Source organism: Phacochoerus africanus, chromosome 5 (assembly GCF_016906955.1).
Source record: "Phacochoerus africanus isolate WHEZ1 chromosome 5, ROS_Pafr_v1, whole genome shotgun sequence".
Lineage (NCBI taxonomy): Eukaryota > Metazoa > Chordata > Mammalia > Artiodactyla > Suidae > Phacochoerus > Phacochoerus africanus.
In genome coordinates this window covers 73375832-73403185 of record NC_062548.1, presented here as the reverse complement: position 1 = coordinate 73403185, position 27354 = coordinate 73375832, and the positions used below count along the sequence as shown (strand labels likewise).

The 27354-nt window shown below is 54.3% G+C and overlaps 2 protein-coding genes across 3 annotated transcripts in view; one reads left to right on the top strand and one right to left on the bottom strand.

Annotated features, from left to right (window-relative positions):
* Positions 1-2455: 2455 nt before the first annotated feature.
* LOC125128456 (translation initiation factor IF-2-like) lies at positions 2456-4334 on the bottom strand. The gene is made up of 3 exons (XM_047782798.1): positions 4258-4334; positions 3744-4059; positions 2456-3652 (listed from the first exon to the last, which is right to left on the bottom strand). Exons 1-3 carry the CDS (start codon positions 4332-4334, stop codon positions 2936-2938), a joined length of 1110 nt encoding a protein of 369 aa, XP_047638754.1. The 3' UTR covers positions 2456-2935.
* The window catches only part of TET3 (tet methylcytosine dioxygenase 3), a 99598-nt gene continuing 75699 nt past the window's right edge, over positions 3456-27354 (top strand). Inside the window, exons 1-3 of one of the 2 annotated variants that reach the window (XM_047781748.1) lie at positions 3456-3635; positions 4462-5189; positions 18349-18405. In XM_047781748.1, coding sequence (XP_047637704.1) covers positions 4887-5189; positions 18349-18405 — 360 coding nt within the window. In that variant the 5' untranslated portion in view covers positions 3456-3635; positions 4462-4886. Of the gene's footprint in view, positions 3636-4461; positions 5190-17530; positions 18036-18348; positions 18406-27354 lie in introns of those variants that run through there. The other variant, XM_047781749.1, reaches the window with a different exon arrangement.

Sequence of the window (27354 nt, the reverse complement as noted above, 5' to 3'; positions counted from 1 at the left end):
ACCTCCTCTAAGCGCCTCGGGCGAGATTTTAGCCGGCGCCTAGGTGCTGAATTTGCTTCTCGCCGGCCTCTCAAACTTGAGTGTGCGGCACCTGAAGGGCTTGTTAAAACAGAGCGCCGGGCCCCACCCCCAGAGTTTCTGCTTGAGTAGGTTTAAGGTGGGGCCCGAGAGCTTGCGTTTCTAACAAGTTCCCAGGTGTTGGTGACGCTGCGGACTCGGGATCACGCTTAGTGAACCACTGCCTCTAGTTTGAGGCTGCTTTCTGATAGAGAGGCTCGCCCCGCACCTCCACGCGGGTCCCAGCTGCTCTGCTGCCCTGAGCGCTGCTCCAATAGGAATAACCTGGCCGCTTGCAGACCGGGGAAGGCAGGGTCTGAAGAGTTCGGATTTTATCTTGGGGGCCCCGGAAGGCAAGCGAGCAGGGATAAATCTTGGAAGCCTGTGGGTGCTGTTACTGGGATATTTCATTCATCAGCTTCTGCTGACCTCTTTTTCTTCATTCAGCGCATATCGATTGGGTGCTGGGTCTAGGGTTACAAAGGTGAAAAGACGGGGTCCCAGCCCTCCATGGGCTCATAGGAACTGGGAGGGGAATGTGCAAACAAGGACAATACTGATAAGGTAACCTTTCCTTCGGAGGCTGTGTCAAACTTCTGGGGAGGGAGGGTGGGTGGGGCTTTGGAACTGTCTGGCGGGCTGGAAGAGGTTTCATGGGAAAACAGGCATTTAAGCTGAGACTTGCAGGAAGAATGGGAAATTGGCAGGTGGATGGAGTAGCTGGGAAGGGGTTGCAGTGGGAAGGGGCTTCCCAGTCGGAAAGAGTGAGCTACAAGGCCACTGAAGTACAGCGGCTTCTAGAGGCAGACGGGCCTGGTTTCCCTCCTACAGCTGTGACAGCTCCGTCTGTTTCCTTTGCTGGTCCCTTGTCAGCTACTAGCCCTCACGAGCTGGTGTACCCCGGGGCTCTGGCCTGGCTGCCTTTTCCTCTCACTCTCCATGTCCACTCCTAATGAGATCCTGCACACCTGAGGCCTCATGAGCTGCTCCCCGATGGGACCCACGTGTTCCAGCGCCACACCCAGTTCCACGCAGATGTCCCCAGGCATCTTTCCTCCTGTGCTCTGTCTTGGTGAATGGCACCGGCATCCACTTTGTTACCTAAACCCGAGGATTTTTATGAAATGACCCTTTCATAGATAGCTGATGAATAAATCGGCCCAGTACATTGCTGGTGCCATTGACCAAGGCAAAACAGCAGGAAAGAGGCTGAGATCAAATTCCGAGCCTACGGTTTACTAAGTGACCTTGAGCAAATTACCTAATCTGTTTCCTTATCTGTAAAGTGGGTTTAATGATAGCACCTATCTCACAAGGTTGTTCTATGGATTAAAGAATAATTGCAGTGTATTAAGCCCTATGTTAAGTACTGAGTTTCTTGGATGATGATGAGTACCATGTCCAAGGTCATTCTGCTAGCAAGTGCAGAGCCAGGTCTGCGACCCACCGTTCTGACTCCTAGGCCACCTTCTTTATTGTCACGCTATCTGGAGATTGTCTATCAAACAGGGAAATGTTTCCAGTATAAGGTTAAGTAAAAAGAGAACAGCAAACTGCACAATCAATGTGAGTACAGCCATATCAAACCCCAAAAAAGGAACTGATTACAAATAGAAAAGACTAGAAGGAAGCAGAGCTAATGGTTCAATGTGGCTGTGCTTGGGTTATTTTTGTCCTCTAATTCTGTTTCCTACACTTCCTTTAATATACATAATTTTTGCCGAAAGCATTTAAAACATTAAACACAGTTACAAGTACACTGTTCTCACGTTGGATTGAAAATTACACTCTATTGGTATCTCTTCTCAGTTTTAGACCTACTTCCCCAACCGAAATTCTTTCCTACTCTCAAAGGCCGGAGTAGGAAGTAGGTAGTGCAGCCATGTTCACCACCCTCCCCACAGCTGACAACCTGGCCCCTGGAGCCAGGCTGTCACAAACAGACCTGTGAGGAGGGAGGGAAGTCCCAGACAGAACCGGGGCTTCTCCTCCCGCCTAGGGCTTTCTGGACAACGCTACTTGAGATCAATTACTTTTTTTTCCCCCCTTCTTCTAAATAACCGGCCGAATGCTCTTTTTCCAGTTCTGGCTGAGTTGTTAGCTTCAGCCGGGTGGCGAAGCCTGCCAGGTACCTGGCTCCGTGAACACCGCCCAAACTGGTCAGGCCAGTCTGCCCTGTGGTTGCTTCTGCCAGGACTTGCCCGTGTGTATGTTTGTGTGTGTGCGCGTGTGTGTAAGAGACCCACCCTTCTCCCCAGCAACCCAGGTAGGTGGAAGGCAGCTTCGGGGACCAGCCTGGCAGTCAGGCCAGATGGGTGGAGCTGAATTAATCTAACCTGGAATTTCAACTTGGCCTGCACAACAGGTGAGGGAAAAAAGCAGCAGAGAGAACGGGCAGTTTGGCAACTTGGAAATATTCTTAGGTCTTGCCCCTTGCCTCCTGCCTGGAAAAGAGCCCAGGGTGACTTTTCAAAGTGTCTGTGCCGGGTTACAGGGCTCGGTTGCGCCACGGCCCACTCGTAGTATGTCCGAGCCCCTCCTGTACGCGTCCTCCTCAGTTACCCTCCGCGACGCGCCTGTTCCCCCTCCTCTGGGAGGCAGGGCGGGGGTATCGGATTAGTCTTTGTTTTCGACGCGAAAGAGCCGAGCGCGGCGCGGGGGAGGCTCGCGATGGCAGGGCCCCTGGGTCCGCCTGGGTAGGGCGCTCGGCCGTGACCCCCGCAAGGGTGCCTCCCGGCTGGCCCGCGGCCTCTGCTCGCGGGTATCCCCTCCTTGCCCGCCAGGCTGACTCGGTACGCAGACGCACGATGTCCCTCATTGTCCTGCCTTGGAATGGGCGAGCGGCGGCCAGGAGAGGGGAGTCAGTCGGGGCCGGAGCTCAGGGCTCCTGGGGGCAACGGGGCCGTCCCACACTGCTCGGTCCACAGGGAGTGGCAGGAAGTGGGGACACCGAGGCCCGCTCCGCCGAGGGCCTAGGCTGGGAGGTCCGTGTGCCCCACCCCGCGCTGCCCGCCGCGCCCGCCAGGGCTGCAGAAGCGGTGGAGGGCGGGGGCGGCCAGCCCGAGGAGGGCGGCCGAGTCCCGGGAGACTGACCGCGGAGGAGGGGAGGTACTGCAGGTGCAAAGGCGCGGCGATCGGGCCGGGCCCTGCCCCCACCCGCTCGAGGGCCGCCCGCGCCGTCCCCTCCCCCTCCGCGGAACTCCCCCCTCGCGTAGCCCCGAACCCGGCGGAGGGGGCGGCGGCGGGGCCGGCGGGGCTCGGCGGGGCCGCACGTGCGCGCCCTCCCGGGCGGGGGAGTCCCCGGGCGAGCACGTGCCGCGGCGCGCGGGGGGCGGGGAGTCCCGCGGACGCCTTCATTGCTGCTGCTGCTGCCGCCGCGGCCGCCGCTGCCTCTTCCTTCCTCCTGCGCCGTCCCCTCCTCGGCCCGGGCGGGGGGCTCCGTGCGCCGAGCTCGGCCGGGCCAGGCGCTCCAGGAGGCGGGCGCCCCAGGCGGCGGCGGCGGCCGCGACGGTGGTGGCGGCGGTGCGGGCCGGGAAACTTTGCCCCTTTGTGCGCTCCGCCCCGGAGGCGGCGGGCAGGTCGGTGCAGTCGGTGCCTTTCCGGCTCCGGAGTGGGGGAGGGGAGGCGTAGGGGGCCCGGCCCCGGGGGGAGGGGATGGCCCGGGGGCCGCCCGGGGGGGCCGCTACTTTGTTGCGGGGGACAGGGCGGGGGTGCTGCGGGTCACAGTGTAGCCTAGCCGGGCGGAGGCGGCGGGGCGGGGCGGGGGCTGCGGAGCCGACGGAGCTGAGCGGCGGAGGCCCCAGAACAAAGGAGCCCGAGCGGCGGCGCGCGCGCGGCCGGGCCCAAGCCGGAGCGCGCCCCCCTCCCCGCGCCCCCTCGGCGGAGCGGGCAGCCCTCCCCGTCCGGCCGGCGGGCAGAGGGGCGCGGCGGGGCGGCCGGCGCGGGCTACCCCGGGTGCGCCCCCCTCCAGGCCGCTTGCGTGTCGGGGGCTCCCGGGCAGCTCTTCCGAGTGAAGCTCTCCGCAAACTTTATTTTGAAAGCTGGGCTCCCTTCGGGAGGCCCCAGCGACCTCCAGTGAGGGGTGTGTGGGAATTTTGGCGAAACTCTGCCCAACCCGTGGGGGTGGGGCAGAGGACAACTTCCTTAGAAAGCTCACCTTGACCACCTCCTTAAATTCGCCGGCCAGGTTTCCCCTCGCACCCCGTCAGGCCCCAGGCCTCCTCCTTCAGGCGGCGGGTGCTAGTGCGCCCTGCCAGAGGTTCTGGGCAGAACTTCATGAGAGCAAGCAAGCCTCTACTCTTCCTCTATCTTCTCTTTCCCAGAAGCAGGAAGAGGTAACATGTGAAAGTTGTCCCCGGGCCCGAGCCCTGAGTGATGCGCTTCCCCTTTCTGTCTCTCTTTCAGGCAGCGCTGCCTTCTCCATCATCCTGACCCGGGAGAAAGATATACTGGAGGAGAAGCTCCTCACCCTGCCCTGCCCCCATCACACAGCCACCTGCTCACCTCATGCCTGGGTCCAGGGTGGGTGAGGGTGAAGAACCCACCCAGCCAAGATGATCCCTTCTTTGGGGACTGCCGCTGGTATCCTCCCCCAGATCCCGGGCCCCAGCAGGTGGGAGAGCGGCCCCCAACTGAGTCCTATCAGATTGCTGCAGAGGAGGTGAAGAAGGGTTGAGAAGAGGCGCCCATTCCACAGCCTGGAGCTACTTGCCTTCACCCTGTAGTCTCGCGACTGCTTTAGGAGAGAAGGACCTGTTGGCCACCTTTGCAGCCTGGAAGCTGGACTGCGGCCCTGCCCCCGCACCTATGCCCCCACCTCTGGCAGCATCATGAGTCAGTTTCAGGTGCCCCTGGCGGTCCAGCCGGACCTGCCAGGCCTTTATGACTTCCCTCAGGGCCAGGTGATGGTAGGGGGCTTCCAGGGGCCTGGGCTCCCAATGGCCGGGAGTGAACCCCAACTCCGAGGGGGTGGAGATGGGCGGAAGAAACGGAAACGGTGTGGTACTTGTGAGCCCTGCCGGCGGCTGGAAAATTGTGGGGCTTGCACCAGCTGTACCAACCGCCGCACACACCAGATCTGCAAACTGCGCAAGTGTGAGGTGCTGAAGAAAAAAGTGGGGCTTCTCAAGGAGGTAAGCTGGCTCTTGCTCGGCTGCCCTGTCCCTTCCGTGAGGGTGCTGTATTCAGAGGAGTCTTGCTAAAGACAGATAAGCCCATTCTCCCCATTCTGATCCTCTTGGTCCGTGAATAGCGGAGGGGCTGTGAGTAGGAGTGTAGCTGTCCTTGGAAGCTGGGTCTGGGCCTCTTTGCTGGAGGGGGCCGACAGTTTGTAGGAGAGTAACTGGGTTTTGCAGAAAGCTAGCACTCTCATCTCTCGTGTTAGCATTTGATGTAGCTTCCAGCTTTATCTCTAGAAGTTTCTTGTGCTTGAAGTCTCAGGTGTATTTCGAGGTCGCATCAGTGCCTGGGTGATGTGGAGACTGATGGATGTGGAAAGAAAATTTGGAGCGATGGGGTGGTTTTATGCTGCCCTGATGGAGTGGGATGTTTATTTCCCCAGATCTTTTTGGGGTACCTTCATTTTGGGGATGGTAACCAGAAATGTTTGGGAGTTTAATGAGAAACCCATGATTTGGGTTCCCCTACTAGAGAGTACTCCTTGAGGTCAGAGACCATTTATCTATGTAATCTCAGGACCTGGCTCAGTTCCTTGGTATGTAGCACAAATTGAATGAATGAATGATGTGCTTTTGAGTCCTTATTAGCCCCAGGAAGGAGTACTTCATTTGGAGCAAGGAGATAGAGGGAGGGAAGTTGAATGAGCGAGAGCAGAACGTGAAGTGGAGAGGCACTGGCCATCTTTCCTTTCCATTCTGGTGGTGGGCTGCCGGCATGAGGTTGGTGGCAGCTGCAACAGCGGAGAGTTGGCAGAAGGAGGGACGAGCAAAGTTAGCAGTTTGGGAGGAGCGATGTAGCGGCTGAGGTTGCTCCAGGCAGCGAAACTGGCGCTGGACAGAGACGGAGGCCTGCGCTGTCAGTGGGGCTCCCTCGCTCTGCCACTGATTTATCCAGAGCGCTCAGACAACTCAGATCTCCTCTCTGGGTCTGTTTTCTCCCTGGGGAGGTGGAGGGGTTGGGCTTGATGGCCTTTGAAGCCCTTTCCAGCTGGGCTGGGAACCGCTGTGCTTCGGAGAGCCGGGGCACCTGTGGCTTCGATGGGCTGGCGGCTTGCACACAGGATTTCCCTGACCGCTGAGTGCAGAGCTGTGCTGCGAGCATGGTGGGGCTGTGGTCCCGTGGCTGGGAAGAAAGAGCCAAACGTTTCCGTCAGGCAAGTGGGTGTTTCTGCCCCGTCTCACCTTCTCTTGCCCACTCCCTATGGAAGCTGCATATCACGGCCCAGGAATGGCAAACTGGTGCCCTGCTTCCCTGGTCTCAGGTTAAAGCAGACATCTGGATCACACCTGCAGCCCCCCACCCTAGCCTGGGAGCCAGTGTCCAGTCCCTTTATGTTGCTGGTGTTCGGGGTCATTGACCCCTGTGGGGTCATTTCTGAAAAGAGGATGGGATCAGGATCGGCTTCACTCCTGGTTGTGAGATGTGGTGTTTTGGTGTAAGGGACCTTCCCAGGCTACTTTGTAAAGCTTGGTTCCTTTGATCGCTTCCTTCTAGGGTTCACCTCCTTCTCCTTCACCTTTCTTTCACTCTGTTCCTCCCATAATCAAGCCCTCGGGGATGGAGGGGCTGAGCTTTCTGGGCTGGGTGTTCCTAGAACGCCTGTCCTTTGTGCACCGTGTCTGAGTTCTTCTTTCTGCAGCAGTGAGGCGTACCTGAGTGAGGAGTGAGGCCAGGGTCCTGTCATCTTTGCATGTAGACTGCTTGCCTGGGCCGCCGGTGGTCGTGATTAAGAGACCCGGGATCTACGTCGGCTGAGGCCTAGAGACATCCGTTCCTCCCCCCACCCCCCCCACCCCCCCCGCAGCGGTGTCTGTGTCCCTGTGGACCTTGCCTTGGTGGCTGCCCTCTAGGCCCCCAGGGTCAGGGAAAATGCACCTGGCAGCCTGTGGTCTCCCAGGACAGAGGGTCTGCATGCTGGTCTGTGGACCAGCGATGCTCCAGGACAGAGGTCTCCCAGTTTCTGGAGAGATAATGGAAAGAGGACAGTGGGGTGCTCGCTCTCTTAAAGCTAGCTTTGTTAAAGCTGGTATTTTAAGGCTAGATCTTTTCTACTTAATGTTTAAAAATGTACTTTCCTTTATGCAATGAAGTTGTTGATAGAAAGTAGATTTTCTTCTTTTTTTAAGTCTTTACTTGGCAAGATACAAAATAGTAACTAGTGTCTGTCTCCACGCTTTTTTTAATTGGTCCGTGAAGGCTGAAAGCGTGGGAACCACTGTCCAGGCTGCACTGCCTTTGACGAAAGTATCTCTGGCAGAGCTGACAGGCCAGGGAGGCTGTGCCTGACTGAGGGAGTTCAGGGAACCAGCCCAGCATTTACAGTCCCCGGGGGACAGCCAGGACCTTAACCGTGAGATTTGAGCAGCCACGTGGCAGAGGGGACATGTCCCAGGATTTGGGAGGTCAGGGAAGGAGGAGACCTATTCCTCAGGAATAGAACTTCAGCACTTGACCCTAACTCTCCAGGTGGGACAAGGCGCAGCGACCCAGGAGCCTCTTGGGAATCAGACTGTCCCCTTGCATCTCTGCTTCCCCGTGTCTCCTTTTCTGGGCACCCTTTCTTTACTTCCGTCCTGTCTCCACCTCCCCCCTGCTTCCTTTGGGGCTTCTTTTCAGCTATCTGCTGGCAGCTGCTTTGGGTCATCCTGTTAAGGGGGGACATTAACTTGACTTTCTTGTCTTCCTCCCCTGCTCCTTGCTTTGTTACCCACTGTGGATAGTGGTGCTGCAGGGCCCCTCTGCTCAGAAAACGGCAGCATTTTAAAGCTAGAGGCGGCTCCTAGGATGGTCCCGTCCACCACCATGACAGGAGACTACTTGCCCCTCTGGGCGGGTCCTGAAGTCAGGTAATAGCCCTGCAGGGTTCATTCCTGGTCCTCGGTCTTCCTTCCTAGTCCCAGGAAGGATTTGGATCCTGGCTGATGTTGGAGGCTGTTTGACATCCGCCTTCTTTTTACCAAAGCGATGGCTTGTGATGCAGCAAAGATAGCTGATTGGAAAAGTGGGATTTGATGGGTGTGGAGACATAGAGGGCCTCAGATCCCAAAGTAAGCACTGTGCTGCTTCTCTCTTAAGCGTACGTCAGATGGGGGAACCCTTCTTTGGGAGAATTAATTGAGAGAAAATAGCCACAATGTCTAGTACATAGTAGGTAATCAGTGCATGGTGTCTAGCCCTCAACCAAGTCAGCAGAAAGTTCAGTTTTTCTAAGAGATTTTGGAAATTATAGACCAGTGTCAATTTTTGATAGTTTTAGAGTGGATTATTAAAAAAGTAGTTTGTGAGATTTCAAAAGGCAAGTGGTGAGGGTTGGGGGTTGCTGCGTTTTTTAACAAAGCAACCCAGTCAAACTAATGGATCTGGATTTCTGTCAATAAACGATGATTTCATTTCTGCCAGCCTCTTGGACAGCTCAGAGAGCTAGTTTTTTTTTTAAAGGCATCCTGAAGAGGGCACGGGTATAACTGTCCTGTTCAAACTGTGTGTATCAGGGATTCCACTTTGGGATCACCTGGACCCCACCCAGGGGTTCTAGTTGGGGTTCTAGTTGGAGCAGTCTGGAGTAGACCCAACTGGGTCGGGGCTCCTCAGATGTATCTAATGTGTAGTTAGAGAGGAAATCCTCTGACACAGATGAGAGCTGAGGTGATGGGCACCCACCAGGACCCTTCACTTTACATGCTCATCTGAGTCTTAGGGCACCTGGCTTGTTCACAGCCATACTTTTGCCTTGCTAGTCCATGGATCAGCAGCATTGGCATCACCTGGGGCGTTGTTAGAAATGCAGAGTCTCAGGCCTTACGTCAGACTTACTGAATCAGAATCTGCACTTTAACCAGATTCCCAGGTGATTTTGTATGTCCTTGAGAGTTTGAGGAGCTTGTCTGTGGCACAACTGTGACTGGAGAAGGAGATGGGGCACGGAGAAGGAGACAGAAATAAGTCTTGATGAACAGAGGTAAAGAATTCCAATTGCCACAAGTGAATCCGTCTGCAAAACAGGCAGACTCCCAGATGTAGAGAACAGACTTGTGGTTGCTAAGGGGGGATGGAGGGGAATGGCCTGGGAGTTTGGAGTTAGTAGATACAAACTATTACATTTAGAATGGATAAGCAGTGAGGTCCTGCTGTATATACTGCGCAGGGAACTATGTCTAGTCTCTTGGGATAGACCATGATGGATGATAATATAAAAAAGGGAATGTATGTTTGTGTGTATATCTATGTATCCGTACATATATCTACATAGATATGTGTATGTCTTCTGGGTCACTTTGCTGTATAGCAGAAATTGGCACAGTGTTGTAAATCAGCTATATTTAAAAAAAAAGAAAAAAAAAAAGAGCTCTGGTTGCCAACAAGAATAAAGAGGATGACCCAAGCCATGCTTTACACCGTAGGCCAGGGAGACAAGAACATTTTGAGATTTACTTCATGTTTATTCTTGTTCTTCTGGAGTCCACTTCCTTCTAGTCTAGCAAGTTATCACTAAACCCTTTAAGAACTTGTATGTGATTGTTCTGAGAACAGTAAGGAAAGGACTCTCAGATGATGTTTGCTGCTCAGCAGCCTGACTTGGGACATGGGAGCCCCATGAGGGGGTAGCTGGTGGTAGCTGTGAAGAGGAGGAGCCCATCCACAGAACTCCAGGTCTCATGGAAGGGTCTAGAGGCTTAGGCACTGAGAGGATGTGTGCTTCCGTCACAGGATGCAGTAGGAACAGGTCAGCTCGGTGGGTGGTGGTGGCGGTGGTCGAAGTGGTGCTGCAGATGTTAAGTTGAATGCTAGAACTAGGGGTTAAGGAGATGGAGGCAGTCTGCAACAGTGGGCCTCAGCCCCACTTGATGGAATTTAATCAGGGCAAATCCAGAGTCTTACACTGGTTTCAAAAGGGAAATAAAGACAGACATGTGCAAGTAAGGCACCCTGGCTTCCTAGCAGGTAGGAAGAGCTGAAACTCTACAAGGTATGTGGACAGCCCGTCAGGGTGGTTCTGTGCAGGACAGCTGAGGAAGATGAGCTGTCCAGCTTGGAAGCGAGTAGCGCAAAGCAGGCTGGGATGAGTCCTGCGTGGGAGGGGGTGTCAGTTCCTTCGGGGGGTGTGCGGAACTTTTCTCAGAGGGGAGAAATTATAAGCGGGTAGAAGAATCGTCTGACATTTGAAGCCGTTCGAGGACCAAAGAGCCAGCGCCGTACCTGCACGGGTCTGAGTAGAGGCTGAATGCTCTGGCTGGGGTGTTACGAGGACATTCTCTGTCAGGTCGGGGCTTCCACACTTAGTGGTCTCTGGCTCGAACGATGTAAACTGTAACATCAGGTCTGTGTTCGTATTCCTTAGACACCTGCATTGCAGAAGAGACGTCGCTCTTAGGCCATACAGTTTTCAAGTTCTAGACCTAATCTCAGACCTGAGGGTGAGGGTTTGTGAACTTTCTGAAAATTTCAGCCAAGTGTGTGAATGTGCAGGGGTGTGTTTTCTCAGGGGAGAAGGTATATGGTTTTCAGCAAATCCTCAAGAGTATTCTTGACCTTCCGAATTGAAGAGGCGTGCTCTCCCTGAGCATGGCGTAGTAGCCATTAGCTGTGTGGCGCTGCTAAAGATAAAGTTAATTACCATTCAGTAACTCAGTCACACTAGCTGCCTTTCTAGCGGCTTCGGTGTTGGTGTATGAGTAGTTCTGTTGGACATGGTGTTTCCCCTGTGTGTCTCTGAACCTCCCTGAAGCCTGTTTCTGGGTTGGAAAAAGAGCTGTCCTGGTTGGCTGTTCTTGGAAGGATTTGAGAGTTGGGGACCCTGTTCCCACCCCAAGGTAACTAGGGAGGGCTGTGGAAGGGGCAGTGATTTCCTGGGTTCTAACCCATGGCAGAGCTCCTTACTTGTCCTTGAAGGATCTTCTTTAATGATTATGGGGAAAAAGGAATGAGGCGTTCTGCTCATCCAAAGGCTCTCTTGGAAGCTCCCTTGGAGAAAGTGGCTTCTCCCACCTGCACTCTCGCTCAGCAGCCCCGGTGAACCTTGCCGGAGCTGACTTATGGCCCTGGCTTCCTCCTGCACAGACCCCACCTCAAGTGAGCAGTCGGCCTCTCTGCCTTGGACCTCTCATTCTGCAGTGGTGGCTGGGTGAGGGCACACCTCAGGGATCTCTAATTCACTCATTCCCCTCCTTGCTCTGCCACCACTACTACTTCTCTTTCTTCTCCCTTTTCTTCCCCCTCCTCCTCTTCTTCTTCCTCTTCTTCTGCTGCTTCTCCTTATTCCTCTTATTCCTCTTCTTCTCCTTATTCTTCATAAACTTTAGGCATTCCCATTGTGGCTTAGCAGTAATGAACCCGAATAGTATCCATGAGGACGTGGGTTCGATCCCTGGTCTCACTCAGTGGGTTAAGGATTCAGTGTTGCCCTGAGTTGTGGTGTAGGTCACAGATGTGTCTCAGATCTGGTGTGGCTGTGGCATAGGCCGGCAGTTGCATTGCCCATTCAACCCCTAACCTAGCAACCTCCATATGCTGCAGGTGAGGCGCTAAAATAAATAAATAAAATAATAAACTTTATTTTATTGGAGTATAGTTGACTTAGAAAGTTGTATTTGTTTCAGGTGTACAGCAACCCCATCACTTCTTTTTTTTTTTTTTGGCCCTGTGGCATGTGGAGTTCCCAGGCCAGGGATCAGATTCAAGCTGCAGTTATAACCTATGCAGCTGCAGCATTGCTGGATCCTTTAGCCCATTTTGCCAGGCCAGGGATTGAACCTGTGTCCTGGCGCTGCAGAAACACCACCGATCCTCTTGTGCCACAGCTTCAATTCTTTCCAGCTCTCTTGTGGACTGAGTGCAGAATGTTTAGAAAGAGAGAAGGGGTCCTTTGTATGTCTTGTGCCCTGCTGGATTCCACCTGGGAGAGCCCTTTAGGGTTGCTGTGGGCCTCTGCCTAAGTGTGTCTGGGCAGCACCCAGGCTGCTGACACACCTGGAGGACAAGGACACATCTCTCTGTGGCCTTGTCTCTTGTCATTTGCATAAGAAATCTGATAACCGAAGTTTTTAGTAGTCACTGAGGGAGGGGAAAAAGAAAGCTGGTGCCCAGTGTAGGGTAACCTGACAGGCCTCCGGAGACCACAGGTCTGGGGGTTGCTTGCTTGCTTCAGGTCTCATAGGCAGAGTTCCTGCACTGTGGGGGGCTCTGACCTGTACAAGTTCTAACTCCGTTGTGCCCCACACCCAGCCATGGAGTTTGTGGACAGAATTATGCTCCTCTCACCGTTGATAGAGCAATAATTCTAGGTGCTCCAAATGAAAGGGGGAATTGCATTGGGTTGAATCATTTGGGGGCATTTGCCAAATGGCATGTGCCCCACAGTCCCCCACTCCATTAAATTCCTGCCAGAGGAAGCCTCCAGAATGGGCGTGGAGATGCTGGATCAAAAACAAGTAGCAAGGTACTGGACTAGAGTCTGTTCCCTTCCGAGTCTTTGTTATGGGAAGGACATGGGGTGGCTCTTTCTCGAGTCATTTTCGTTCGTTCTTTTTATTGCTTGCTCTGCCCTTTAAGGGTAAGCTCTCGGTGCTCCGGTTCCCTTGTTGATGCTGGGAATGATCCTGGAGCTCTGGAAGAGGGAGGAACAGCATCCTCTGCCCAGGAGCCTGCGTCTGTCTGAACTGTTGACGCTGCAGGATCCCGTGGGGGCATTGGGAGCCAGTGAGAGGCGAGGGGCTGGTGCTAGGAGGACCCAGAGGAGAGGCATTTTCCCTGGTCCTGGGACCTCCAGTGGCCCCTGTGCTGGGGGAGGGCAGCTCCTCTCTGTGGCGTCGCTTCAGTTTCCGGAGGCAGGACGTCATGTGCTTTGACGGTAGACCCGCAAGTTGCCTTCCCATCCTCCTTCAGCACATCTCGCCTGGGACTGGCTGTGTGCGGGGCGCTGCGCTGAGCCTGAGCCGCGGTAAAGGGGAGGCAGTATTTACTCTGTCCTTAATGAGCTCACAGTCTGCGGAGAGAGGCAAGCGTGGAAACAAATAGTTACAGTACAGACTGGCAGGGCTGTAGGGGAGGGATGCCCTGAAGGCAGAAACCAGCCTTAGTCACTGTTGGGCCCAGAGAGCCCATCGCGGAAGGAAAGGGACCTGTTTGGAGAGTTTCCGCGCAGTGGTAGGTGAAGGATGAGGGGGGGACTTCCAGGAGGAGGGCGGCATCTGCCCTGAACCTGGTGTGTAGAAATGCTGCTCAAATGCTCGCGGCTGGTGGCAGGAATGTGGAAGGACGAGCACAGACCACAGGGCACCACCTGAGGGTGTTCATGGATCCTCAAGGTGGAAGGTAAGCTGTTGGGTTAATTACTCTTGGAATCTTCCCCTGGGGCTGCCCTCAGGTTTCTGAACCACTCAGCGTTCCTGTCTCACCTTCTTAGTGACCAACTGAGGTTCTGTATTATTTGCTTGGATGGTCCAAGGCTGTTGAATTTGGGGTGGGGAGACCCTGACGAGGCTCACCGAATATAAGGCGTTCTTACAAGCACTTAGGAGGGCATGTGGGCTGTGGGCAGAGATTCACCTGCTCCCTGTCAGCCCCGGGGGTGGGGGGTAGGCTGAGTGCATTCTGTTTGTCGGTATGGGAGCGTGCGGGTGGGGTTGCTGGCTGGCTCTGTGTTCCTTCTGACGTCACTGGGCGCCTGGGCTCAGTCATGTTCTGCTGCATCTCTGAGAAGGAGCACCTTTGCTGCTGCTGTTCTTCCACCTCCTCCTTGGCTGTCTCCTCCCTGCACTTGCCGTTGATACAGACTTCCGCTGCCAAACCTAATTGTGAGGCCCGATCAGTGAATGAAGGCAAAGGCAGTTCCCATGACAACCGCAAAGAGTTTCAAATATAGGGGATGATGTGTGTGTGATGGGCTGCAATTACTTGGGTGGAAATTGACGCGTGGACACCAGTGACTTCAAACATAGGCTCTGAAGGTGGAGGGGGTGTTGGGTTTCTTTGGCAGGATCCTTTGTGCCATGGAGAGGGAAGGGAAGGTCACAGGCTTCCCCCACAGTTAATTCCAAGTGCCTTTAGTGTGTGGAATGTCGGGCCAAACCCCGCAGGGGCTTCGCAAAGGCACAACTCTAACCATTCTGGTTGGAGAGGTGGGACACACAGAGAGACAGACAGCAGTACCAAGTGTCAAATGAGAAACATTAGAAGTGCTGTCAGTTGGCAGAGGACTGGGTAACCCGAGAAGGCTTCCTGGAGGAAGTGGGGCCTGAACTGAGCTTTGAAGTAAAGCCTGGTGGGAGTGACCTCGTTCAGGACACAGCCATGGCGAGGGAGAAGTCGCCCCTCTACACTCTCTCAACTCTAGAAGAGGTAGGTTGATAAGAAAATCATAGAGCCGCACAGAGCAGCACCAACTGTATTGCAATGAGTGAGAGGGGGGTGAGAACTCTGCTCAGTCTCCCAGTTTCTCCATCTGTAGCATGGGCATGAATAATTCCTGTCTCATGGGTTTGTTTTGAGGGTGAAGTTAGATACAGTACATCATGCTCCAGTTTACGGGGCTTGGCGTCAGGTTGGTGCTTGGTGGTTGCTCCTCTGAGTCCCTCCAAATCTACGTGTGGGTATGTCCCTGTTTCCTAGTCTTATATCTCTGTAGGTTCTGGCCTGTGGGTATTTGTGTTTCTGAGGTTCTCTGTGTTGGGGTATTTTGTGGGTTCTGAGAGCCAGTAAGCCCATTCACCTCCCTGGTGGGGAGGGCTGTGGCCCCATTCCTGCTGCTGGGAGTGTAGTAGGGTCTAGGGCTTGTGGCGGAAGGTGGGGAGGGTCCCAGCTACTCCTGCATTGGTCACTGTGAAGCCCCAGATATAGAGAGGGGAGCAGGTGGAGGTGGGAGGGGGTCAGGTATAGGGTGTGGAGAGGGCCCCTGCTGGAGGCAGGGTGGCCCCAGCATGTGCATCCCTCACTCCTTGGAATGCTAACATTCCAGGTGCCTCAGAAAAGGGCAGGGGGCCAGGGTGGGATAGAGATGCCCTGGGGACCACGGGCTCTGCTAGGGTGTCTGCAGGCTTCGAGAGGCCGGGCCAGGATCTGTGGTGAAGGTGGGGCTAAGTTAGTTCCGGGAGGTGGTTCAGGCAGAGAGTCAGGGTGGCTCGTGCAGCCTTGTGAGGAAGATGTGTGCTGGCTGAACAAGGCTGGGCCGTGATTATGGTTCAGTTGTGCTAAATCTTGTCTTCCTAGGAGAGAAGTATCCCTCTGGTCCTTGGGGACCTCAGAGAACAGGCCGACCAGGAGAGTAGCCTCTGCATCTCAGGGCCCAAGCCCCTGCCTCTCTACTCTCCTTGTGCAGAAACTCAGCTCAGCACATTCCATCTCTGTGCAGAGCCTAGCGAGTGGGGAAGACAGGGCCCCTGCCCACGTGGGGAAGATGGCCGTGTAAATAAATAACTGCTCTTGGTTGTGGCTGCTCTAGAAGAGGCCCTGAGAGGAGAGGGTGATGCTCATGGGGGCTGGATGAGCTGGGAAGGCAGCAGAGGGAGGTAATGTTTGGATTAAGCCTTGCACTGTATTAGCTTGCAGAGTGGGGGAGAGGCGGGGGCACCTAGGCAAGGAGCAGCATGGCCGAGTCTCTGAAGCATGAACATATTACTATTCTCAGAGCCACAGTTTAAAGGAAAGTGGTCTGGTTCAAGGGACACCATCCTTCTTTGCATTTCCCTGGGGTTCGCCAGGAGAGAAGGGCCAGAGAACTGGAATGAGAAAGGCCCGCATTGGAATTCTAGCTCCCCACTCACCAGCTGTGTGTTGATGAGCAAGTAACTTAACATCTCTAAGCCTGTTTTCCCATAAGGTTGTGTGGGGAGTAAGTCGGATGAGATGCTCCCACAGCATGGTTGGCACAGTGCCTGGGACGTAGCAGGGGCTTGATAAACTGTGGCAGCCGCAGCAGCAACAGTATTGATTGTTGCTATCCATGCAGCGTTAGTTGCTCTTATCCAGCGGCAGACTGGTGTGGGGTGGATGGGTGAGGCAGGGATTTGGGGGTCCAAGATGAAGGACACACTTCACTTGGCCTGGCTAAGGTCAGAGCTAAGGGGAGCAGAAGCCCGTGGCTGAGGACAATGCTCCTTGCCCTGCCCTGTCACCTGCCTTCCTCCCTGCCCTAGGGAGGCGCCAAGTAGGGCTGCCCTTTGTCCCCAGGGTGAGGCAGGTGTGGGGCCTGGTGCCTCCTGGAATCCCCTCACCAGAGGCCAGCTTTGATGTCTTTCCTAAGGCATCTCACCCCATTCTGAGTACCCCTTGGGCTTCAGGGAGGGGGAGTTATTGGGCAGGTGCGGTGAAGCTGGTAGCAGAGTGCGTCACTGAAATGAACTCTTTCACATCCTAACTTGTCCTTCTCTAGTATGAGAAGTAGCACACAGTGAGCTCTCTCAGTAGTTAAGAGTGGTAACTAGCAGTGCCTACACTGGCGGGCACTGTGTTTCATTTTTTTCGGAGTCCTCACAACTGTGGATGAGGTAGCTGCTTTTGTAGTTCTCTTTTGCAGATGAACAAAAGTAGGCTAAGAAGCGAGGTGCCACTGCCCGGGTCCTGCAGCTAGGTAGGAGAGCCAGGACCTGAACCAGATGTGTGAGTACCAGAGCCCATGGAAGGCCCGTTCCTGGAAGGCAGAGGCTCTGGGCATTCAGCTATGGGGAGGGGATGGAGTGAGGCAGGATGTGCCCTGGGGTGCCTAGGAATTGCAGGGCTTTCCCCTCCCTTTTCTGTTCTTTCTCCTTCTATCTCCTGGGGCTTGCAGCCTCCAGAGGCTCAGAGTCTAGGAACTGGAGGTCTGGGCTACCTCCCCTCCTCAGCCTCTCCAGGGAATGGGAAGCCCTGAGATCTGGGGGCATCACCTCCCGTGGCCTTTCTAAAAGAGGAGGGAGACACTGAGTGTGGTGGTGGTGAGGCTGTGTGGAGGGGGTGGCGTCTGTTCAGGCACCGGGGATGAGTGATCCTAAGATGCCGTGTGGGTGTTTGTGTGCAAGGGAGGGCACCTCTGACTTGGTGAGGCTTTGAGCCACAGGCAGTGTGGGCTTCAGGAAGAAATCTGTCAGAGGGGGGGGCGGAGTAGGACTGCATAATGGTTAAGAGTCTGGTCTTGAGAACCAGTCAGACCTGGCTGAAGTCTTCGTTCTGCCCTGCTCTAGCTGTGTCACCTTGGGTAAGTTACTTCACTTATCTTGCCTTGTTTCCTCATGTGCAAAACGGGGTGAAGGTTCATATTGCCAAGCCTTTTTTTTTTTTTTTTTTTTTTCTTTCTTGGAAGATTGCAGGGGCCGTTGCTCTTATCATAGCGCCTGGCACTGTCCTAGTTGCTGCTAGGATGAGGCAGTTTGCTGGTGTCCTAGGGTTAGAGAGTGGCCCGAGGGGGGGAATCCTGCCAACATCAGCTCTACCCCAGGCGCAGTCTGTCTTTGACCCGCTAGATGCAGAGGATGCCTCTGGGTAGTACCTTCGGGCCCCGACTCTCGGGAGGAGGCGGAGGTGTCCCGGGATCCCCTGCCTGCGGGGAGTGGCGGGCCTGGGCCGCAGCCAGCACGGCTCCGCGGCACCCTTGGCGGTGCCCCCGCCTCCCGACTGGGCAGGTCCAGCTCCCGGCGGCCCTGCCCCCGCTCGGCCGGCCGCGGGGATTGGCTGGCGAGCGCGCCGCCCCCTCCACACCAGCCTCGCCGGCGGCGGGGAGGGGAGCCAAGCCGGCAGCTGGCCGCCGCCGCCTCTGCAGTGCCTCCCTCCGTGCGCTCCGGCGGGGATAATGGGAGGCCCGCCGGCCGATGCACCAGAGGAGGCCGGCCGAGGTAGAGCGGGCAGGGCGGGGAGGGAAGAGGCCAGACCGGACGCAGGAGGAGGGGCAGAGTCCTCCTGGATCTTGGGAGGATGGAAAAAGGAGAAATGAAAACAAAAACACTCTGGAAGGCGAATGAGCCCATCCACCGCGCGTCTGGGTGGCAGCTGGAGGCAGGAAGATGGTCCCTGCTATCCTTTCTTTCCGAGGCCCCCTGCCTCCCCTTCTCCCGCTTCCCCTGCAGCGCCGCTGGGGGTGCAGCAGAAGGACTTTGCTGCTTTCCTGGTGTCAGCCTGGCTCATCAGTCTCTCCGGTTTCTTTTGCAGGTGGAAATAAAGGCTGCTGAAGGAGCCGGGCCGTGGGGACAAGGGGCAGCTGTCAAGGTACCTTGTGTGTGTGTGTGCATGTGTGTGTGTGTGTGGTAGGGGTGAAGTGTTTGACTGGATTGGATAAAAATAAAGGGTCTCCTCTGGTGATCCCTTAATCTCCCACTGTGTGTGTAGCAGCAGCTGAGGGGGAGGGGCGGCGGGGGTGTGGGCGGCCAATGAATTCTCAGGCCTGTGTGGGTTTTGTTTGGATTCTTTTTGCTTTCTCAGCTGGATGGTTTGGGTGCAGTTGGGACTGGGTTTGTTGAACTGGTTTTTTTTTTTTTTTTTTTTAAGACATGCAACCCACTCCCACCCTTGCCTCTGGAAATCTCTCGAGAATGTCCCTGGCACTGTTGGTTTGCACCCAATCTGCAGAAATCCCCGGGGGGGTTGGGGGGGATAAGGGAGAGGGGGAATTGCGCTCCTGAGTCTGAAGCTGATAGGGTGTCATTAGTCATGCTGCTGTCACCATGGAGATGGCTGGAGAGGAGGTGGTGGGGGTGAGGATATTTTGGGTAGGGTGGGGGCTGATGCAACATCATGACTGGGAATCCTGCAGGCGGGTAGCTGCTGTTACTCTGTGCAGCCTGGTGTCTGGGGGCCTGGGAAGGGCATGTCACCTACCAGGTGCGTGGAAAGTGGAGAAAGGGGCACTGAGCTTCTCCGTGTAGTTGTCCCAGGGCCACAGGGCTGGGGTATTTGGGGCAGGGCAGAGTCTGTGGAATAGAAGCCATTGCAAGGAAACACAGATGTTTTTCCCAGGTTGGCAAGGACTAGGATCAGTAGGTTTTCTTGGGCTTTGCCCTGTTTTCAGGGCTGGGGATCCTCCGTGAGTTTGGGATTACTCAGCAGTATCCTCTGCTGGCCCAGGGTGGAGAAAACAGAGCAAGAGGCAGCTCCGTGTAACTGCCTCTCAAGAGCGGAGAGGCTGGGAAAGGAGTGTAGGGACAGGTGGGCAGGGCAGGACTGGATGGGACTTCTCCTAGGAGGGGGAGCCCATTCCTACCGCTGCCTCAGCTCTGTCTTCCCCTTCAGCTTCCGGAGCCTGTGAGGAGCTGAGGGAATCTGGTTGCTGAGGTAGCAGGTGGGCGAGCTGCTCATGTCCCCAGATGCTCTTAGATTTTCTCCCTGGAAATCCTCCTCTGGCTTCCTGGGAAAACTGTGGGTGCTGGAAGTGCCACCCTCACTGCCTGGGCGGGAACGCTGGCAGGGCGGGGCCCTGCTTCCCCTCAGGGGGTGAGGGCTCCTGTGTGAGGTTGCCGGGTGGGTCGGGAGCCAGGGTGGTTCCTTGGCCTCCTCCCAAGAAACTTCAGGCAAGGAAGTGCTTGGGGGAGGGCAAGGCTTTTGCTTCTGGGGGAAGGAGAAGAGCCAGGTGCCACCGGCTCTCCTGAGCTGGGCAACGCCTCGGTGAGTCTGGAAGTAGTGGGCGACCACCTGGGACGAGACTGTGGGAGGCCCCTGAGGCAGGCAGAGGGCGGTTGATACTGGCGATGCCGTGGGTGGGGAGAAAGCTATGAGCTCACTCCACGCCCTTTCTCCAGAGCAGAATCCCCAGGTTCCACCTCCACTTCCTCCTCTGGCCTCCCACCACTGACGGGGGAGCTGTGATCACCTGTGTGCCGTTGAGGGCTGTGGACCCGGAGATCATGGAGCGCACCTGATCTGCCCCCCACCGTGGGGAAAGCAGGACAAGGAGTTGAGGACAGATGGGCTCAGGGAGAGGGCAGCTCCCTCCCTCCTCCATGTCTCCGGCCTGGTCAGCCAGAGCTTCCCTCTCTGCTGGGAGGAAGGACTGCTGGCAGGTTTGTTTACTCCGGAAAGCACCCCCTCCTGCCTAGCGATGGCTTCTCTTCAGCTCTCTCCAAGTGTGTTCTCCTTTCCTCCCGGCCTGCATTCTGCTGGCCCTGCCCTCCCGCTGGCAGCTCCCAGCCTAATATCTACCCATCGTCGTGTTGTGGGTATGGAGCAGGGCTGCCTGAAAAACCGGAGGATGCCCTTCAAACATGTCTTCCTCCTCCTGCCTCCTCGAGGGGGGCGGAGGGCTGAGCTGGCGGCGTTTTTAAAGCTCTGAGGTTGTGCCTATGCTTGTTTTTATTGCTGAGCTGTCTGTCGGAAAATCATAACTTCCTCTTGGCCCAGCTTGGGCATTGCCAGCAAGTACTGGGACCTGCAGCCCCTGTTCCTGGTGCCACTTCCTCCCATAGTTTTCTTAGGTGGCCAGTGGAGTGTGGTGTCCCACAGAGCCCAGAAGAGCAGTTTTCTCCCATCCTCTTCCGTGAGGAGGTGGTGGTGTAGGAAGATGTGTGTGGTGTGTGAGCTTGTTCAGATCAGGAAAGGGCTCCGGGACACGGGACAAGGGGCTTTCCCAGTCGCTGTTCCCAGGGATGAGGACAGGATCAAAGGATGGCTAAGCCCCCTGAGTGAAGGGTGGCCAGCAGCCACTGGGAATGTGCTCATCTCCTGTGTGCTGAGTCCTGCCAGGGTTTCCAAACCATCCCTGTGGTGGAGTGTGTGTAGTGCCTGGCACAGGCGTGGAGTGGCGGTTGAACGCAGGTGGTCATTTTACCATCTGGCACATTACATGTCTACCCGTGATATCCTAAGGAACGTGCCATGGCGCCTCCTTCTTGGCAGCCTGGACGGGAGTGAGTGCCCAGTGCCGAGAACACCAGGAGGCCCTGCTCTCTCTTGGACTCCCATGCTGCTCCCACGCTCTGCCCCAGGGGAAGCCTCCACTGGCTGAGGATGTCTGGAAGCTATTTGGGGCCTCTGCTCAGGATCTCTGCCTTCTGTCTTGCCTTCAGACCATTGCAGACATAGTCCTTTGTCAAGGACCTGTGATCCTCAACCTTCTGCACACTGTGGGTCACTCCTACTAGTTCCTTCTGGCCTGCTCTTCCCACTCTCTAGCCCTTGGTGAGAGGCCAGGGGGAAGCCTTTTCTCCCTGGGGTACATTATAAGCAGTAGTGAACTTGGGATTTTGTAGAAGCAAGTGAGCATGTCAGGGTAAAATGGGAAAGGAACCAACCAAATGGATTTAGAGTTGAGTTTGAGGATGGAGAGAGAGGGTTTCCCCATGCATGACATGTACTATGGTTAGAGTGCCAGAGCCCAGCTCCACCTCCCGGTGACCCTAGCCATTTTCAAATGTCTTGGGAGAGGGAGAAGACTTTGCAGGGCAGTTAGGCGAGTGAGCCCAAAAGAGAGGCTTCCAGCCCGGGATGGTGCAGATCCTGGAGCCTGCCCACAGGGGGGCTGTGGTGGCTCCGTAGCCCCTTCGCTGGAGCTAGCTGAGGAGGGGCCCAGGTACCAGGCTCCCTCCAGCTGCAGATAGACTTTTCTGCTAGAAATGGTCTTTGTGGTCCTGCCAAGTCCCCTCCCATGCCCCAGAGGCTGGAGCAAATGGTTTGGCTGGCCGGGAGGGGGGGTAGGGAGTGTGGGGAGGGGCCTTGGTTTGGCTCAGCTTTTGGGTCTCTGGTCTTTCCCACCCTGACCTCTTGGGCTTTTGGCCTAGTTTCCTCTTGTACATCTGGCAGTCAGCTGAGGACTCCCCCTTGTTCCCAGCCTGTCTGGAGCTTCCGAGGAGGAATCCGTATGGGTTAGTTTAGGAAGCTTTTGGGCGGATAGGGGATGGCTGGCTGAGACAGAATACAGATGATCATGCTCTCCAGAGCTGACTCTACACCCATCCACTTCACCTTCGTTTCTCCCTCCCTTTGTCTTTCCACATTTACTGAGCATTTCCCTTGTTCCAGGTACAGTACTAGGTCCTGAAGACTGAGAGGAATCATTGTTATTTGATATTCACAATATTCTTGGAAGTAACAGACTTTGACTGAATTGCCAAAAACCATAACATTGAGTGGGAAAACCAGCACTGGAAGATTTCTTTTTTTTCTTTTTTCTTTTACTTTTTTTGTTTTTGTTTTTTTTGTTTGTTTGTTTGTTTCTTTAATACAGCGAATGCTTTCGATCTTGTGTTTGGGGTTATTAACTTGCACGTGGCTGGCCATGCCACTTGCCCCCAGCCAGGCTTAGCTCTTTCCATCTGCTTTCACCACCAGCTCAGTGGACGTCAAGAGACTTTGAAAGAAAAATTGACATGTCAACCTTGCTTCCATAAGTTAGTGTTTCGGGGATCTGGCCATTGCACATTAGGGTAGTGGGGTCAGAAATGGACCAGCTGGAACCATAGCTTAGTTTTGAAAGGGAGGTGTTGGCTTTAGATGTGTTGGGCTTGCGATTCAGGAGAAGCTGAAAGGAAGTACTATGCCTGGGCAGTTCACCTCGAACCTGAAATTGTCTTCTACTCCTTTGAAGTGTGTGGGTCCTGCAGCCCTTAAAGCTTTAGGGTCTCCCTCAAGGCTGCTGGCAGAGAAGAGGAGGGTGAGAAGTCCTGTCATCCAGTTTCTTTTTCTCGCATCCCAACTCTTCTACTCTTGAGCTCTGACGTTAGCCATGGGTGGTCGTTTGGTATCCCTGGGCCTTAGTTTCTTCTGTAAAATGAAGGGGTTGCCTCCAAAGTTTTTCTTATACTAGATGGGGACGAGGGCCAGTTTTCCAATTTCCAAAATATCACAGACTGAAAAACAGGTCCTACTGTGTCCAACTAGTTGGCAGCTGCTCAGCACCGTCCAGACCAATCTGTGAGCCACCGGCCGAGGTGGTGCAGGTGAATGCACGTGTGGATGGCGTGGCAGGTTCAGCGCGCCATGCAAATCTCTAAAGGCTTACTCTGGGTTCCTGTGTGTACATCGTGGTGAACTGGTGACAAATGGGCTGTTCGCTGAACAGCCCTATTTAGAACTTTGCTTTCGGGAGAGCGGAGGGTCTCTGTTTTGGCCGTTCTCTTCCCTACTTCTCCATCATGGGGCAGAGCCACCACTTGGAAGAGTAGGGATCTTGCTGCCCCAGAATTCTCTTGGAGGACCTCAGAGGATTTTGCTTGCATCTCCACTTCTGTAGATAAGAATGCCTCCTGTCTGCCTTTTTCCCTGTGCAGGTCTCAGGTGCTGATGGTGGGTCACTAGAACCTGTGAGCAGGACTCTGGAAGAGAGGGAGAGAGTGTGTGTGCACTGCATGACTTAAAGGAGTACAACGGTTAAGGTTGAGGCCAGGCCCTATAGTGGCCCAGGGGACTCGGGCCCTGCCAGACACGAGAGCTCCACTGCCTCGGCCAGGGAACCTTGACTTCTGTGCTTCTCTTTGCTGGCTCTCCATAACACAGAGTGCTGATCACACACTCTGCCCTGATTTCTGTAAGGGCGGACATCCCAATATTTTAAATAGGAGTTCAGGAATCTCCTTCCTAATTTAACTCCCCCTCCCCCCGCCCGCAACTATTTTGTTTTCTGCTTGGGAGTGGTCTTTTCATTTAAGATGCTGAAGATTAGACAGAAAGAGTAAAAATATTAATTTCCTTCTACCCCTGCTGCCTCGTCCCAGAGGAGAGAGGGGAGGGGCTGAGGTATAGGTAACACTGTACCCATATGCTCCAGAAATACTCCTTGGGAGGCAAACATCCCAAGGACAGTGAGATTAGGGCCTAAGCAAATCCTGGTTACTTACCTCTATGGCCTGGAACTCCTGCGCCCTTGGTGCTTAAGTAATTGGATTTCTCAATCCCGCCTCCAAGCATTTTTTATGCGTAATCCTAACCTCATGGGCTTTGCGAGGGAAACAAAGACATTGAAAGGGTTTGTGGCTTCTCCCTGAATGGGAGCTCCTGAGCTCCCTGCCCTGTTGACTGAGTTTCCCTGCTCCCCTGCAGCATCCACAGCAGCCCCAGCAGCCCCCTCACCAGGAGTCTGCCCTTTAGCCTGCTGGCCTTGATTTCCAGCCATGCTAAACAGATGGAGTTTACGGAAGGAGCTGTTTCCTGCCAGTCCACCTTCCTGAACCTGAGGGAAGGGTTGCATCTCTGATTCGGGCTGGCAGCTCTGCAGAAGATGGGGGAACCACCTAGTTACTAGGGATCTGATAGCCCCACCCGGAACCGCAGACAGACTCCCTGTGCTGCCCCCGCTCCCTTGAGTGTGCCTCTGGGTCACCTCATTTCTCTGCTGGCGCGAACAAGTTCGGGCTGGGTGAAGAGGGTGCCGCTTACTGTCCCAGACTCTGCGGGACCCAGAGAGGGGACGCTCTGCCTTCCCAGTTGTTGCCCTGCACCTGAGCTCTAGTTGGGGAGTGCAGAAGCGCATTTTCAGTGGTGTGCTGGAGCCTACACCCAGGAGATGCCCACCTATTCTTCCTGGCACTGCAGATTCTTTTCTCTTCCCCCGCTGTGCTCTTCCTCATAAGACACCCTTCATGGCCTCAGCCCGTCTCACCCCTCGTGCTTTGAACTCAGCCCCAAGTTCTAAACTGATCAGAAAGAGGGCCTCTTCGCAAGGTGTGGGCAGAGGACTGCTTGAGGCAGAATTATCTAGGAGCCTGTAAAGTGCTGTGAGGCTATCAGGCCAAGACAGCCATCTCCTGGGGTCCCCCATGGGGGTTCTTGTCATATAATTAGGTAGAGGAGATGCAGGATGAATTGGTGCATCCCTGGGTTAGGTTGGAACCTCTTGGCAGCTGAGCCGTGTGGCATCCCCTTTTCACTGCTGCTACCGCTCGTCCTTGAGCCAGGTCCCACCTGATGACTGAGCTCTACACTGACCTCTTCCCTGTGGCCCATCTTCCCACTGTTATTTCTCTCGGTTTCCTGTTTTCTAGCTGTGGGTTCCCGGCGGTGTCGTTTGGTCCCTGGGTAGTAGTTAGGGCTCAGCTCTGGGGTTGTGTGGTTGGAGTGGTGTGTATGGACAAGTGGGCTGAAGCAGTCTGAATACCCAGCTGGGAACCAGAGCCCAGGGGTCCGTGTCCAACCTCTGGGAAGCCCCTCCCCCTTACTGTCCAGAGGCCACCTCCTCCTTGTGGGGGCCATTGCTCCCCGCTTGGGGTCTCTGCTGAGGTCTGGGGCAGTGGGGTTGGGGGCAGCGCTTCAGCCCTAAACACTTGCTTGCCGTGAACAGCCTCCGCCAGGACGGGCAGGGGCCCTGCTTCAACTTGCCTGGAGAGTTTCCCCTGGCCAGTCCCTCTGGTTCAACTCGTTTAGTGGTTCTCAGCGCCACTGTGTATTAAAATCACCTGTGGAGCTTTGAAAAAGGAAAATATCATTGTCTGGGCCCCAGCGCCAGAGGATCTGATGTTACTGGTCTGGGGTGGAGCCCAGGCCCCAGCATTTTTCAGAGCTCCCCAGGTGACTTACATGTGTACTCAGAGTGGAGAGCTCCCACCCCTGTCCTTTTGGCTTTCCCTGTCTCCTATATCCCTGGGTTGCTCCAGAATTTTTCTCTCATCTATTGATAATTTTAGTGATAAGCCTTCCAGACTTTCTATTTATTTAAGACAATGAGACGTGTCAGACAAAATCCTGGACTGAATGTTCTGTTCCGTGAAAGCGATCCATAAGTTCATCCTTATTAAAACCAGAATTCAAGAGGGAAATTCTGGAGCTGATGGCAGAAACTAAGTGTTCGCCTCTCAGCTTTTAATTTTGAGGGAACTTTTCACTGAAGTATAGCATACACACAAAAAGGCACGTCCTGTGTACAGCTTGTCGAGTTTCCCCGAAGTAAAGCACACCTGCGTGACCAGCACCTGGGTCAAGAAGCGAGTGCTGTTGCTACTATGCAGAATTTCTGCGGCATTTGGGCAAGTGGGTGAGGCCCTGCCTACTATGGCAGTGTGTGCCAGCTTGGGGCTAGGAGGGCTTCGGCTTGTCCTCTGACAGGAACACCTTTGCACACCTCTGTGGGGGTTCCCGAAACTGAGTGGGTTTCAGGGTGATGGGGCCCGTGGCAGTGGACTCCTGCCAGCCCCTCTCCAGTGTTACCCTCTCCTCTGTCACCTTGACTTCCTTTCCCACCTTGGCCTTTAGGCTTGCCTCTCCTCAATCTTGGCTAAATCCCAAACTCTGTTAACATTTTTGGGCTTTTAATTCTTTTTTTTTTTTTTTGATAAGGTAGATAACACATGTTCTTTGGAAAAATTAGAAAATAGAAATAGAAGGGAAGGGATTTGCTCATAATACACAACCCAGTTAAACACTTTTACCTGGAGCGTCCCTCTAGACTTGATTCTATGTATGCCGTTCGCTTGGTTTTTGTTTTTAAAAATGGAGTCACTCCGCATTATAGCGCGCTTGGCCCTACCTAAAAACTAACAGTAATGCTGTGTGTTGAGCACTTACCAGGTGTGAGGCTCATGGGGCAAAGTTTTCATAGTTCTCTCTCTCTCTGTTCCTATGACAACTCCAAGGCAGGCGGTGGTAGCCCCAACTTTCAGATAAGAAAACAGAGATTCAGGACAGTGGTGTGACCAAGGGCTGATGTTTCACAAGTAGGAAGAGCTGGCACTGAGACCAGGGATATCTCTTTAACATAGTTTGAAGATAAGAGATATTTCTCCTTCACCTGTTAATAAGGTGAATTGTGTTGATGTGTTTCTTTAATACTGAACTTCCTTGCATTCCTTGAATATGCATAGTTGGCAATGGGGAATTTATTTTAATATGCTGTTATGGTTTAATTTATTAATGTGGGAGTTCTGCATCTATATTTGTGAATGAGACTGACCTGTGATTTTCATTTTGTGTTTCCATTGTCAGATATTGGTATTAGAGTAATAATAACTTCATATAATGTGTTGTGAAACTTTTCTTCTTTCTTTATGCTCTGGAACAGTTTAAATACAGTTTAAATAGTCAGCTCATTCCTTAAGGAGTTGAAAAAAAAATTCTTCTGATGAAACCACCTGAGCCTGGTACTTTATTTGAAGGATGGGCTTTTGCAGCTTTTTGATTCTTTTCTCCTCTATAAAAGTGTATAGATTTGCCAGTTGTGCTTTCTGTTTTCTAAAGCATTAATTTCTACTTTAGTCTTTATTAATTGTCTTTTTTTTTTAAGGTTTCTTTGGTATATGTTTT

Excerpts from the sequence above, each read along its gene's own strand:
- LOC125128456 (XM_047782798.1), bottom strand. The coding sequence starts at position 4,334 with ATGAAGTTCTGCCCAGAACCTCTGGCAGGGCGCACTAGCACCCGCCGC. Across the intron at positions 4,060-4,257 it reads GAGGCCTGGGGCCTGACGGG|AGCTGCCCGGGAGCCCCCGA; the intron begins GTGCGAGGGGAA and ends TTCACTCGGAAG. Across the intron at positions 3,653-3,743 it reads GCCCTGTCCCCCGCAACAAA|GCACCGACTGCACCGACCTG; the intron begins GTAGCGGCCCCC and ends GGAGCCGGAAAG.